This window comes from Thermobia domestica, chromosome 15, assembly GCF_964235325.1.
Source record: "Thermobia domestica chromosome 15, izTheDome1.hap1.1, whole genome shotgun sequence".
Classification (NCBI taxonomy): Eukaryota; Metazoa; Arthropoda; class Insecta; order Zygentoma; family Lepismatidae; genus Thermobia; species Thermobia domestica.
In genome coordinates, this window is record NC_137468.1 from 91,441,846 (window position 1) to 91,456,562 (window position 14,717).

The 14,717-nt window shown below is 34.1% G+C and overlaps 1 protein-coding gene across 1 annotated transcript in view; it reads left to right on the forward strand.

The window, feature by feature from the left end:
• The window catches only part of nes (lysophosphatidylcholine acyltransferase 3 protein nessy), a 79,639-nt gene extending 66,938 nt beyond the window's left edge, over nt 1-12,701 (forward strand). The window contains exon 10 of the mRNA XM_081739966.1: nt 8,065-12,701. Coding sequence (XP_081596092.1) covers nt 8,065-8,328 — 264 coding nt within the window. The 3' untranslated portion in view covers nt 8,329-12,701. The remainder of the gene's footprint in view (nt 1-8,064) is intronic.
• The last annotated feature ends 2,016 nt before the right edge of the window (nt 12,702-14,717 follow it).

The window sequence follows — 14,717 nt, forward strand, 5'->3', positions numbered from 1 at the left end:
GCAATTTGGTACCCCTAAAAGGGAACGAGGTGGACCACCCAAATTTATCATGATACATATTAGTATCCAGTACTATGACACCACATGTTGAAATTAAGCAATTTCCAAAATTAAAGGGTTGGGCCAAGGTACCCCTCCCAAAATTTAAAGGGGTGCATCAATATACCCATGTCTTATGAAAGGTAATAGACTCCTGTATACGCTCATGTAAACATATAAGGTAATAACACCTCATCAAAGGGAATAAAATCGACCAAAAACCAAACACGTGGTATAACGTATTGCTTACGTTTATATTTTTGGCAATTTTGTACCCCTAGAAGGGAACGAGGTGGACCACCCAAATTTATCATAATACATATTAGGGTCTTGTACTATAATACCAAATGTTTAAATTGGTCAATTTCCAAAATTTAAGGGGTGGACCATTGTACCCCTCCCGGGGGTGCACAAATGTACCTATGTCTTATGATAGGTAATAAACCCCTATACATGATCATATAACTATATAAGGTAATAGGACCTCATCCAAGCACATAAATTAGGCCGAAAACCAAACACGTGATATAACGTATTGCTTACGTTTATATTTTGGCAATTTTGTACCCCTAGAAGGGAATGAGGTGGACCACCCAAATTTATCATAATGCATATTAGGGTCCTATACTATAATACCCAATGTTGAAATTGGTCAATTTCCAAAATTTAAGGGGTGGGCCAAAGTACCCCTCCCAAATTTTTCAAGGGGTGCATTAATATACCCATGTCTTATGATAGGTAATGGACCCCTATACATGACCATATAACCATATAAGGTAATAACACCTCATCCAAGAGGACAAATTGGGCCAAAAGACCAAACACGTGGTACAACGTATTGCTTACGTTTATATTTTGGCAATTTTGTAGCCCTAGAAGGGAATGAGGTGGACCACCCAAATTTATCATGATACATATTAGGGTCCTGTACTATAATACCCAATGTTTAAATTGGGCAATTTCCAAAATTGAAGGGGTGGGCCAACGTACCCCTCCCAAATTTTTCAAGGGGTGCATTAATATACCCATATGTTATGAAAGGTAATGGACCCCTGTATACGCCCATATAACTATATAGGATAATAATACCTCATCCAAGGGGATAAATTAGGTCAAAAACCCCCGAAATTTGAATTTTTGGCAATTTTTTACCCATAAAAGGGAACGACATAGACCCCCAATACTGATAGAGGTACATACTATGGTCCTAGGCTACCATAGCAAATTTTTAGATTTGGCAATTTCCAAAATTTAAGGGGGGTGGTCCTATGTACCCCTGCCAAAATTTAGGGGGTGGGCCATGGTACCCCTGCCAAAATTTAGAGGGGGTGGTCCTAAGTACCCCTAGGTCATTGCCCCCGGGCCAGGTCATTGACCTTTCACCCTGGTCATGAAAGAGAGTGAGGATGAGTCATTCGGCCATAACGGGGGGCCTACTACTGATGTCCTCTAAACTCCCGGATATACATTATATATATATATATTAAATATATATAATGTAATGTACTATATTACATAGCTTCGATATATTTATAATTTTCTTACATCCATACTCTCTGCAATAGAACGCAGATTCTTTGTTAAACATAATTAGATTCGAACCTATGCTAAAATGACGTTCTGCGCACAACTCCGTTATTGTAACCACTGCACCAAGAAGACTTAGCTCTAGCAGTTTCCATCTGTGTATATTATTACCTTGGTTATCATCATATAGAAGGATGAATTTTCTATCGCGCAATAAGCCAGATTTTGATTTTTTTTGGTCATACTTTATGACATTTTATTATATGACAATTACATATTTTACTTCACGGCAACGTCCAGAATCAATATCCGCTCCAAATGGTCATATTACTCTGTAGCAGAATGGAGGGAAAATAGATTTCCCTGTAAGCATAAGCACAACTCTGAAGAACTTAAGGATCTAGGTTTTTTTAGAACTTATTTTTTTTTCGCCGTCAAGGTTTTTATGACCATTAGTGTACCACTGCAAGAAAAATGTGTGCAAGGTGAATTTAACAATACGAGGGCAATCAAAAATTATCTACACTTTTCATTCTACAGTTTATTTACATGAAGCTAGGGTTATACTATGCACATCATTTTTCTGCGTAATCTCCCTCCTTATCAATGCACTTGGCCGAACGGCCAACGAGCTTACGTATTCCTTCCAAATGAAAGGTTTTCGGTTGGTCGTGAAGCCACTTTTGCACCGCATTTTCCACGTCTAAATCTGAGGCAAATCGGCGACCACGCAAAGCATCCTTGAGCAGGGTTGAAAATAAAAGTGTTTTTTAAAAAAGAACAAAACATGTGTTTAAAACATGAAAAGGATGTTTAAAATGTTTTAAACATGTTTTAAAACACACACACACACACACACACACACAAAAACATGTTCTAACATTTTGAACAGTTTAAATGTGATTTTAAACATATATTTCAAAATCTTGTAATAACTTATTTTTTAAGATTTTTTGCTCTTTACTAGCAACCAGTGATATTCTAATTTTTTAACAACCGGTTCTATATATATATATATATATATATATATATATATATATATATATATATATATATAGAGAGAGAGAGAGAGAGAGAGAGAGAGAGAGAGAGAGAGAGAGAGAGAGAGAGAGAGAGAGAAGATAAATAGAACAGGTAACAAACCGTACAAGGGAAACAAAAGCAAAATTTTTACTGGATCGTACAAGTGACAAGCGACCTACATAGCATTCTAATACAAGGTGGTGTGACGAAATTAGGTACTACTGCAAATATCGCGAAAACAAATTACCCAACATAGATGGTTGTCAAAAAGTATTGGAAAGACCTTAATCCAGCAGTGGATCGGCAAGTGTTGATAATGATGTGTATGCGTTTCAAATATAAATAGCCCTCATCACTGCACTCACGTGATCCCAGTTTTCATTCTGGATATCTGAGCATTTGAGATTAAGAAATAAATAGCTTATACTTTGTTATACGGAATCATATGTATAACCCTCTAGCTGTGAGAATTTCTAAAAACAAAGATAGTTAAACTAAAATTTACTGTTCCTGGATATAACTGGGTAAAATTTACTGTTAGGTGTAGGTATAACAAACGGTTCTGCGAACTCGAAATATTTTAACAACCGGTTCTAGCGAACCGGTCGGAACCGGCTGAATAGCACCACTGCTTGCAACCCTTTCATTTATTTTATCCCGGTTAAGACTACACTGTGGTGGGTACAGAATATTTCAGTACAGATTAGTAATTCTCAACTTATTTCATATCACAACCCCCTTTTGTTACACCCTCTTTCCAGTGACTCTCATAAGTACTTTCTTGGTTGTAATAAGCTTTTTAGAGAGATTTTAAAATCTACCTACTATGGAGATTTCACACAATCTATCAATATACGTGGTGACAGGGTTGGCTGGTTTAAACCAGCTGTTTTTTTTTTCTTTAAAAAAAAACTGGTTTAAACCAAAAAAGAACGCATCTACATTACGTTTATCTACTTTTCACCTTTTAATCAAGGAATCCCGTGTTCAATTCTCGGTCGAACCACAACCCATCTTCCAAGTGCAAACCAAGTAGCGATTCGAGGTGTCTCTTTAAGCGAAAGTCTTCTCCGTGGTAACCTTGGTATTTCATGAGTATGTTAAGTCTAAACATACGAAACGAAACCAAATTATATATTTCTACTTGCGTGAATGCCTGTTGTTTTATAAAGAAGCCAAGGTTGCTTAAATATATTGATAGAAATTGGCAAAATTTATCAACTGCCTACGCAGCTTCCAACAGCTTGGATTTGACTTTGTTTTAATTTTATTGAATGATATCTACATACCAAATTTGTAATTTAATACCTTAGTTTTAGCGTAGTGATTATGATACGTTGACCTTAAAATTTTATATACAAATACGTTTAAAGTAACAACAGGATATTCCCACTGACTAAGGCGGGAACTTCCCGATTTATATATAATTTTGGATATTCCCACTGACTAAGGCGGGAATTTCCCGATTTATATATAATTCTGGATATTCCCACTGACTAAGGGGGGAATTTCCCGATTTATATATAATTCTGTATAATGTTTTTACTTGTGTAACTGTTTATCTTTTTATCCTTCTGAAATGACTTCACAATTATATTAACAACTAGGCCTATGTAAAGATCAATACAACGTATTTTTATCAGGAGTCCTACGTGAATGACTCGGCAATCGCATTTGTGACCAAGTAGTCCCGGTTTCGTGTCGAAATGGACAATTTCTCTTGGATGTAAGCCAAGAAGCGGTTTAGATTCCGCTTTAAGCTTATGTGACCCCTTCTAGCATAACCTTGTTGTTGCATAATAACACCAAGGCGAAACAAACTAATTTCTGTCCATATCTAATATAAATACATAGAATAAATTATTTAAACAAAAAAAAAAAAAAAAAAAAAAAACTGGTTTAAGCAAAAATAAAAACCATGGTTTTTGCCAACCCTGCGTGGTGAAATAAAAGTCCTCACCACCCTTGTGTGCTGAGAATGGGTTGAGGGAGAATGATGAAACTTGAAAATGATCTGACACATCAGATAGTGCTATCAAGCATCATGGCAGCCATCTTTGATTGCAATTCGAAATTTTAAATGCAAGGGGAATCATGTTACATGGTTTAAGGCTAGGATTTTACCAGAAATACGGTTGTGCGGTTATTTTAGCCCTAAGACAAGTCATTTCGGAATTACTGTTTCTGAAAGTTTCCTAGTTATGCCCTTATGGGCTAAGCTTACGTTTCGTGGAGGCAGGTGAGATTTTAGTTGCAAAATTTGATTACTATTCCAGAACACTGATGCTAATAAAATTATTTTAAAATAATGAATTTTCGAAAAGTAATATTTGAAGCACACTTCACGTTTTGTTAACTTTAGAATATTTTCTGCAAGCCTATATAATTTTTTTTTTTTTTTTTTTTTTTTAAGTTAACAAATTATTGAAGAAAAGTAATATTTGGGGCGTTCAGAGGACAGTGGATCCAAGTTCATTTTTAATAAGGTTCAGTTTTGCTCAGCAAATGAATTCTATTTCAAAACGTAATATCTTTGCAGTCAAGAGTCCGAAATAAATGTAACTAAAACCACGTGAAATGGCGTATGATAGTTTCATATGATAGCAGCTAGACAGGGGCATCACAGGGGGTGGGGCTCCCACCCTGAATCTCAGATTTTTGGGGCAGTAACGCAGTTTTGGAAACATTTTGATAAGCAAAGTCCAACAAAACAAGTTTGAGGTCCTTACACCGAATAAATACGGAGGAAATATAGATGATCAAAACTGGAAAGTTGCTTAGGCCCAATTTCCAGAATTTTACGCAGGCCCGAAACTCGAAAGTAGATCCATCTTTGAAATCCTTAGGTCAAAAAATATAAAAGAGAGCAATATATGCCTATTGTTCCTTACGGTCAATAGAAGTGGTGATCAAAGACCTATTTATTTGGTATAATGACTTCAAACTTTTTCTGTGGACTTTGCTCAGCAAAGAATTTCTAAATCTGCATTACTGCTCGCAACATCTGAAATTCAGGCTAGGGGGCGGATGACCTCTAAACGGACGCCCCTCTATCGGCAATCATATAAAACCTTAGGTTGCACCTTGTCGCGTAGTTTTTCTTTCTTTCATTTCGGATTCTTTCTTTTCCTAAAGTATGTATATATGGGGACTAAGAGGCAACATGTACTGTATCAACGAATGCTTGCAATATTTCAGAAGCACAATTTAGCAAAGAACCATTTGTTTGTTTTCTGAATACAACACAAAAACTTGTTTCCATGATAATTCTTTTATTTATTTTTTTAATATCAGTTTTATAAGTTGTCAAACCTTCGACTACGACACTTCTTCTCACAAGTTAACTGATAAGCATTTAAACAATACAATAAACGTTAAAAACAAGGAGAGAAAAGGAACAAAATAAATTGTAAATCACCACATTGACCTGCTGAAGCCATGAGAAATCAAAACATTCACACGGGAAAAAAATTGTCTTTTGAATGAGAAGTACTTTTTGACCATTTTCTTTCTCTGGCAGATTTTTATACAAAAATAAAATAAAAATAAACATATGTTTAAAACAAGTCTTTAAAAAATACACGTGTTTAAAACAAAATGTTTAAAATGTATATAAAATTGATTTTAAACAAACTAGGTCAGGGCTGTAGGGAGGGTGTTCTAATAACTCAAATTTCAGCTTGGTGGTGGTTTCAATAGTTGATGAGCCGTGTGTGACCGTGCATTGTCATGCAACAATGAAACTTTATTCGACAACAAACCGGCGTTTCTTGCGAATTGCAGGCTTCAGGTTCTTTTCCAACATCTTACTATAACTCGCACTGTTGATCGTCTTTCCCTTTTCCATGAACTCTACCATTATGAGCCCCTGTGAGTCCCAAAACACAGTTAACATAACCTATCCTAGGATGCCTCAGTCTTGAATTTTTTCTTCATTGGAGATCCAAGGTGTTTCCACTGCATACTCTGGCGCTTTGATTCTGGCTCATAATGATGAACCCATGTTTCATCGCCGGTGACTATTCTGCTTAAAAATGCAACCTTCGTTGTTGAAGCGAGTAAGTAAGCGTTGACAGACTCTAACATGAGTGAGCTTGTGTTCTGCAGTAAGCTTTCTTGGTATCCACCGTGCACAGACTTTATGAAAACCGAACTTGTTGTAGATGATTTGACGGGCAGAGCCATGACTGATGTTCAAAGCAGCTGCTATCTCATCGATAGTGATTCGCCTATTCGTCAGAACCATCTGTCGAGCTTGCTGAATGTTGTCATCTGTAGTGGAGGTTGATGGCCGTCCTGCTCCCTCTTCATGCGTTACACTTGTTCGACCACTTTTAAACTTCTCGAGCCGCAAAAACACAGTTTTACGTGATAGTGCACTTCTCCCGTATTGCGATGATTGAGATGAATGTCTGACCCTTTGACACTCTCCGACCAGAGGTATCGGACCACTGCTCGTTGTTCCTCTTTGGTGCAAACTTCTAATTATGTCCATGATATATATCTGCAACAGAAGGAAGAAAAATGGAGGAATTAAGATCACACTTTCACAGTATTACCACAACAGTATAACAATAAAATATGCGAGGACAGAAGACAAAGTGCGAAATGTAAGAAAAGTTATGACAAAAGTGTAGATAATTTTTGACTCGCCCTCGTATTTCATGTGGTTTACACGGTTGCTGTGCCTAGAGGAAAATCACAGTATACAAATTATTCCGCACTGACTAATCGAAAGCTATTGACTGAGGTATCCACTAAATTGCGAGTTCCGAAAGATAGCGTGCCGAATGCTGGCGAAACTCTTGCCATCAATAATCCTGCCCATCTTCCATCACTAACCGACGAACGACATCTATAAATATGATTCAACTTACGCCTTACGTGGAAATTTCTGAAATCTTATATATGAAAAATGGTGTGATCTTCCAAGCTCCAAAATCCTGAATTTCACAAATTTTGAATTGTGCAGTAAAGCTAGTACTGAAATCTGCCGTAAATAATTTTCATCACACGAAATTGTTCTCTGTGTGCACTTGGGTAACTACTACTATATAATATCGTATGATGAGTGCATGAAAGAGTTAAAAAGGAAATGAAATATTTCAGTTGCACGTCTCACGATTATGCCCTATAGGTTAATGAAGACGGGTGATTAATCGAAATTGAATAATTTTGAAATTAATTGATGGAACGAGAATGTAGGGGAAATGGGAGGACCCACGGACACAATGTCGTCCACCACAAGTTCGCACGGCGTGGGATCAAAGTAGGGATCCCTCGCACCAGAGATGAACAGCTTACCACTTACCTACCATGCCACCATGAAAGCGTTAAGATGTAGAATACAAAGAAAGTATGTATGTGAAGCTAACTGACTTATTTATATTCTTTCTTTTAACATTTCTGTTAAACTAAGCTATTTACCAGAAGCATTTATTTCCAAAATTATTTATTGTGTATCTTTCTTTTCAGATGCAGGATATTCTTAGTGCGAACAAGGTTTTCAAAGAATATATTAATACGCCTAATATAAAGCCACTGAAGTGGTTATTTCTCAAGGCTTATCTGATCATCTATATGGGTTATTGTCTAGCTCCCTTTTGCCTGCTGCAGTTTGACAAATGGTGGGGAGTGTATAAATCGGTATATTTCTCAGGTTTTATTATATTTGCCTTATGGCCTGTTTATTGTCCTCTTGTGAAACTAGTCTTAAAACCACAAATAAAAAAAGATTAAATTATTGATATCTGCAGTAATAATTCATATATGATTATGCTCAGAAAATTGCAGTATTTTCAATTTTCAAATTCATGTATTAGAGGTGGCATTAATTTATTTTAACTTAGAGCACTGTATTGAAAACAGAACATAATTGCTATGAAAAATGTTATTTTTCATTTACTTGAAGTTGAGAGCAAGTTAAAAGTTGTGTCTTTGAAACGTTACAAAGAATGCAGTCGTAGTTGAAATAATTGTTATAGTTAGGTAGTTTATCGAATGAGAAAACAAGCATGATAGTACGCGTAATCAATACATTCCTGTAATTTTTGTGTTCAAACAACAAGTGAGAAATCGAAATAGTATCCAGTAAATGTGAGCTAAATTGTGGTGCTAGTATATAATGTCAATCCGGTAGCTAATTGCGAAGAAAGATGAGTATTTGCATAGAATAAACAATTGGAACTTCCCACTCTCATCCAAGACTTAATAATTTCACTTTCCATAGTTATTCCAGGGAAGGTATGAGAAAACTTATTCAAAACTAAATGAGTTTCACTTTCCGAAGTTTTTCCAGGAAAGATGAAAAAAAAAAAATGTCATTTATCATTTATTTATATAGTAAATTATCTAAGAAAAGGAAAGGGGAAAGATGACTGATTTAAGTGCAAGTGATTGAGCACAAATTTTGTTTTCAGATTGAAAACGGATATTAATGTAGTTTTCCCAATAATATTCCTGAAGCACAATTTAATTTAGGAGAAAAGATTATTAAAATGTGGACATTTTAATGTGCCATGTTACACTTTTAACAGCAATGGGCGACTATATTATTTCCACTGAAGAATACTTCGTTTATTGCCGTATATCGTCTTATTGTTCTGTTATAAAGAACTAGCATTTCATTGAAGTTGTATGTTACTGATGAAAATATTTTTGAGTGAAATATATGACAGTGAGCATTTCAAAATTGGAGAATATTGCAGAGTAGCTATACGGAATTAACAAAAAATGATCATGTTTTCTCGAAGAAAATGTAGAGAAATTTGTAATAATGAAAGCAATAAAAGAGTATATAAACTGATTAGGAAGTTACTGAAGTAAGTTTCCCTTTTAGAGAGCCTTTTAAGATATTAATGTGACTTCAGTAAAATGTAATCGTTTAATGTTGAGACAGTTAACATATAATAATAATAGTACGTATTATTTTATTTAGAAGCATTATATTGTTGAAGAAATATTCTTTTGTATTCTCAATAGAATTCGGGACATGTTAAAAGTGTTTCAGCAAATGTAGCAACATTTTAAAAACTGACACTTTGAGGGTATCTATAATGTGATTTATGCATCGGAAAAATCCACAAGTATTAAGTTGATTTTAAACGCTCAGGAACACAGGGGTGCGATTTGTTTCCTTGAGTTTATAAAATACTTTTTCAGTTTATTTTCGTATTCATCTCATACTTGCTTTTCATAATTTATTTAAAACTTCCTTTGTTTTGTAAAGTATTTAATTTAGGATTGTTATCATATACGTAACTATTGTTTGTTTTTGGCTTTGTTTCAGATGATTATTTGTTAAAGTATATGTATAAAAATATACCGTTACGTTAAATTTGATGGAACATGTTTTTGTATATACAATTAATAAGTGTCGTATCAACTACTAACACCATCTTTAATGTTTTGATAGTATTTATTTTCGTGCTTTTTTTTAAATATTATATTTGTTTTCTAATTAACACGAAACGTTTTTATACATATCGATTACAACAATAAGGGAAGAAGATATTCCGTAATAATTCTGATAAAAAGCTTGAGTAGTGACAAATTTATAAGTACCGTTATAAAGTTTTCAATTGTCAGTTAGAACAAGTTCTATTTAGTATTATAGAAACATAGTATTATATTTGTTTCATGTGTCAACGAACCTTGTAAATACACTTTATTTCAGGTGTAAAAACGTTTAGTAGGTTGTTTATTGAAACTTCTTTAAAAGAGGTTACAGTATAAGTGTCCCGAGCGGATAATTTCTTTTCTGTCTGCAAACATTAAAATCCGTATAGTTGGTTTGTACACTTATTTTTCAAATAGTATCCAGTAAGATCTCAAGGCTGAAAAGCTGTATTATACAAACTTATATCTGAGTATTTCACACTCAATTTTAATACTGAAGAACGTTAATCAAAATGTTTGTGTACGTTTAGTAAACACTAAATATCGTCGGTTCAAAATATGTAATACCTGTGGTAGGATGTGATATAATTGTGTGAAAAAAATCATAAATAGAGTTACTATCTCTTTATTTCTTTATCCATATTCTACAAAGATTATGTCGTGTTCACCTCTAAATTTCGAATGCACCAGTAGCTAAGTTTCTTCTTATAACTATAAAAGCGTGCTTGGTATTTTATTTGCTATATTTGGATGTTATATATATATATATATATATATATATATATATATATATATATATATATACACTCCTGTATATACGAGGGTAAATTTTTAAGAAAGATCTGTTCTGCAATAAAAACGAAATAGGTAAACATTGTTAAAAAAAAATTCACTTTCAGACTTTGCGTACAGTTCTCTATTTTTGTAGGTTTAAACATTTATCGTAATCAACAACGAGTTTTTGTGTAATTTCCTCATAGAATTCTGCCTCTGTAATGATAATCAGTTATTCGCGGTCGTTTCACTTCATCGGTATCTAAACACTTGCCGCCTAGGGTGATCTTCAGATGACGGAAGAGATGATACTCACTAGGCACAAAGTCAGGACTGTGTGGCGGATGATCGATCTCTCAGGCGAAAAAAAAAAAAAAGTGATCAGATCTTGGATTTCACATCATGGACATTTTCTCAAGTTTCTTTTAACAATCTGACTCATTTTCGCACTTCAGTGTCACTTATTGCACTTTCAGTATACCCCTCATATATCTGGCAACAAATATTCGCTGCTATCATATTTCTTGCCGTTAGGAACCGGATGACTCACCGTATTTCACAGTCGGTGGTCTGCTCGATTTTCTTCAAACATTTTAACCTTACACTGTGAAGCATACTGACTGATGCCGTGAATGACATCTAATTGTACGGAAAGGATGCTGGGAACCTGTGCGTGCACTCATTTTCTAGGACACGCGCAATTTCAAACGGTATTCACAAATGGGCCTTACTTTAAAATTAACTCTCGTAGTTTAAACTGAAACACACATTAATTTCGTGCCATGTTTACCATGTATCATCATCATCATCAAAAGTGTAAATCTATCCATATCTTCGTTAATAGCGTAGGAATGAATGTTCCTACTTAAGTACAGATTTCAGAGAAGTATCATCTATATTAAAGAAGATTGGAGTCAATCCCACGATACTAATCAAAGAATATGGGGAAGAAAATGCCGCCCTGATGATGACATGAACTGTATATACATACGAAGTTGAGTGCAGGAACAAGCTTGTTAGTTCAAAATGACGAGTTATATAGTTTACGAGTTATGTAGTTTTTCCTCAATATAAAAGAACTCACGTAGTCTGCTTATATATATACTCCTTACAGTCATTTTTAAAATTAATTTATAGCTATTAACGTTATCTAATGTTAATCTGAGAAACGACTTTAAATGTGAACAATTAAATGTAAATAGAACAGTACTTTTCCAGTATTTAATTGAAGTGTACATGTTTTACTACCACTTTCAATTTTATAGTTCTGTAAGATATATATATATATATTAAAAGAGAAGAGAAAAATTCTAAAAAGTATGCGTCCATCAAGACCTTTTCTATTCCTGAAGAGTAGTTTTCTACACTTTGAATTGCATTTTTTTTTCTTTCTTAAATAATGAAGTATCAGAATTTTATAACATGTTTGTTGTGGCTGTGCCATGTTTGTGTATGTAGTTAGTATGTATCTAGTCAGTGTTTTTTTACTTTTACTTTTGGATTTTATCTTGATTAATTATTTCTTTGGGTTCTTTTGTTTGAACACGTAATCAAGGTGTGTTTTGAGTATATTTTACTTTTCATGACGATATGCTACTCCTGTTGTCTTCGTACTGTGATAAAACTTTTTGGATCGTGTAACATGATCTATAATGACTGTTTTTGTTGGTTTTATCGTATAACACATTTATTGTCCATGCAAACTTCTGAAATGATGTTAATACTATTGATGATTTAAGTACAAGTTTATGTCTAGCACAGAAATATTTTTTAAAAAAGACACGTTGTAAAAATCTTTTTGTGTGTTCTGAGTTTTCATTGTTAATATGATAATGTGACGTTATTGAAGAATATCATATATATATATATATGTTGGTTAGCATGAGGTATATTACAAAGAAGTTGACACTTTTAGTTAAATAAATACATATATACTATAATGTTGACTACTTCATTTTCATCATTTTGTGTATTAAAATGCCTTGGTGGCCCCACGTAGCGTAGTCGCTAACGCTCGTGCATTCGGTGCGAGCGGTCCCGATGGGGGCACTCGGTTGAAAAAGTGTAAAAGTAGAAAAAAAAACTTTTTCAGGCCAGCCATCCTGACAGGTTTTTCTCATTTACACCAGGCAAATGTCGGGGTGGTATCTATCATATAAGTCCCAGGCCGCTTCCTTCCTTCCCTTTCTCTGGATAGTATGCTCGCCGAGGAACGTCATCCCTCATACATGACTGGCTAAATGGCGACAGATTCCTAAAGCCCAGGAATCTAAATGCTAAAATGCTTTGCGTTCTCTCCTGTACGTAAAAAAATCGACCTTGTAAGGTTTGTATTGTGTTGTATAGTCATTAGTAATAATGGAAGTAAACCCCTCTATTCTTTAGATATCCTTATTGCTGGTCTAGTGGCCAGAATCCTTGTTTCGTTTCGAGTACGAGGTCCAAGTGGAAGACCATCAAATATACTATGATGATTTAGATCTCACTTTAAACGACTTTACCACATAGGCTCGCTGCTAATAAAGGACGTAAATACTGCAACTTCAAAAAATTAGATTAATTTTATAAATTAAATAAAAAGTTAGTTATGTGAAAAATACAATACGTAACAATTTAAAGATAATTAAAATAAAATTTTACAATGTTAACGTTGTTTTTGTTGTATAAGACGCATGTAAAAAGGAAAAAGGCATTTTTTTAATAGCAATACTGACAAAGTTACGCGTACAGGAAAGCATGCTGTAGTATCCTGTGCTTGTAATAGAAGTATAATCATTAGTGTGGAATTGCTTATCTGCAAGAAACACTAAGTCGAAATGAAATGACTACTGTCGTAGAAAATCTCGCCAAATGTGAGGTGAGGTCTATGATCCAATTTCTCAACGCGAGAGAATAGAATGCAGATGATACCACAGCAGATGTGTATTGCCAAACACTGTCTTATCTCCAGTGTCGAATAAAACCGGCCAAGAGGAATGTTTCAGTGTGGAATTATTCTGATTCATGACAGCGCCTGCTCATCTGTTGATAAATAAAAAATTACGATGGAAACTTTTTAATCATCACTTGTACAGTCTCGGCTTTGCCCTACATACATACATATTATATATATATATATATATATATATTTATTTTCTGTTTTGTTCCTACGTCTGAAATAGTTGCTGGCTTAACGTCTCAATGGTAGTCAAGTTCTCAAGATATTAATTTTCGACTGCCTGGAGTCTCCGGCGGAAGATTTCTACACAGAGTCTACAAAAGCTTGCGGCACCCGATCAAAAATGCTTGGAGCCTTATGGTGAGTATGTAGAAAAATAGTCAAGGTATGTACTTATATAGAATCAACTATAAAATTTTTTCTCCTATTTTCTTCTTCAGAATTACCAAACGGACTTCTTTCCATGTAACTATAAATCATATTACTTTTGTCTAACTTTTAATGAGTTCGGCAAATATTATTTTTTACAACTTAAGTCTTACATTATTAATCTTACTCTACCAATCAATTTATCAATAAGGTATTTATAAATGTTGAAAATGAGATAGATTTAATATCGACAATACAATTTAAATATTCCTAACAACAAACTGTACCATATGAATTACATATCTACATATATCTTTTAAGTTATTTTACTATATTTTATGTTCATGAATCAATCAATTATTTCATCAATAACTTTGGAACGAAACAATCTATTTTTTTTTAACAGTGAGAACGTAGTTTTTTCTACAATTCCAAAATCTGTATTCTAAGTGCTCAGTTCCTTTAGGATTTGTCAGAAAAAAAAAAAAAAAAAAATTCGCTGATCTTTTTACAAAAGAAGTATGTAGTTTCAAAATGACAGGAAGATTTTTTTTTTTTTTTTTTTTTTTTGATACGTTAGTTTTAATTTTGTACTGGTTTACAAATTCTAGTGTCTTATAGGTGCTCTATACGAGAACCCTTACCGTTA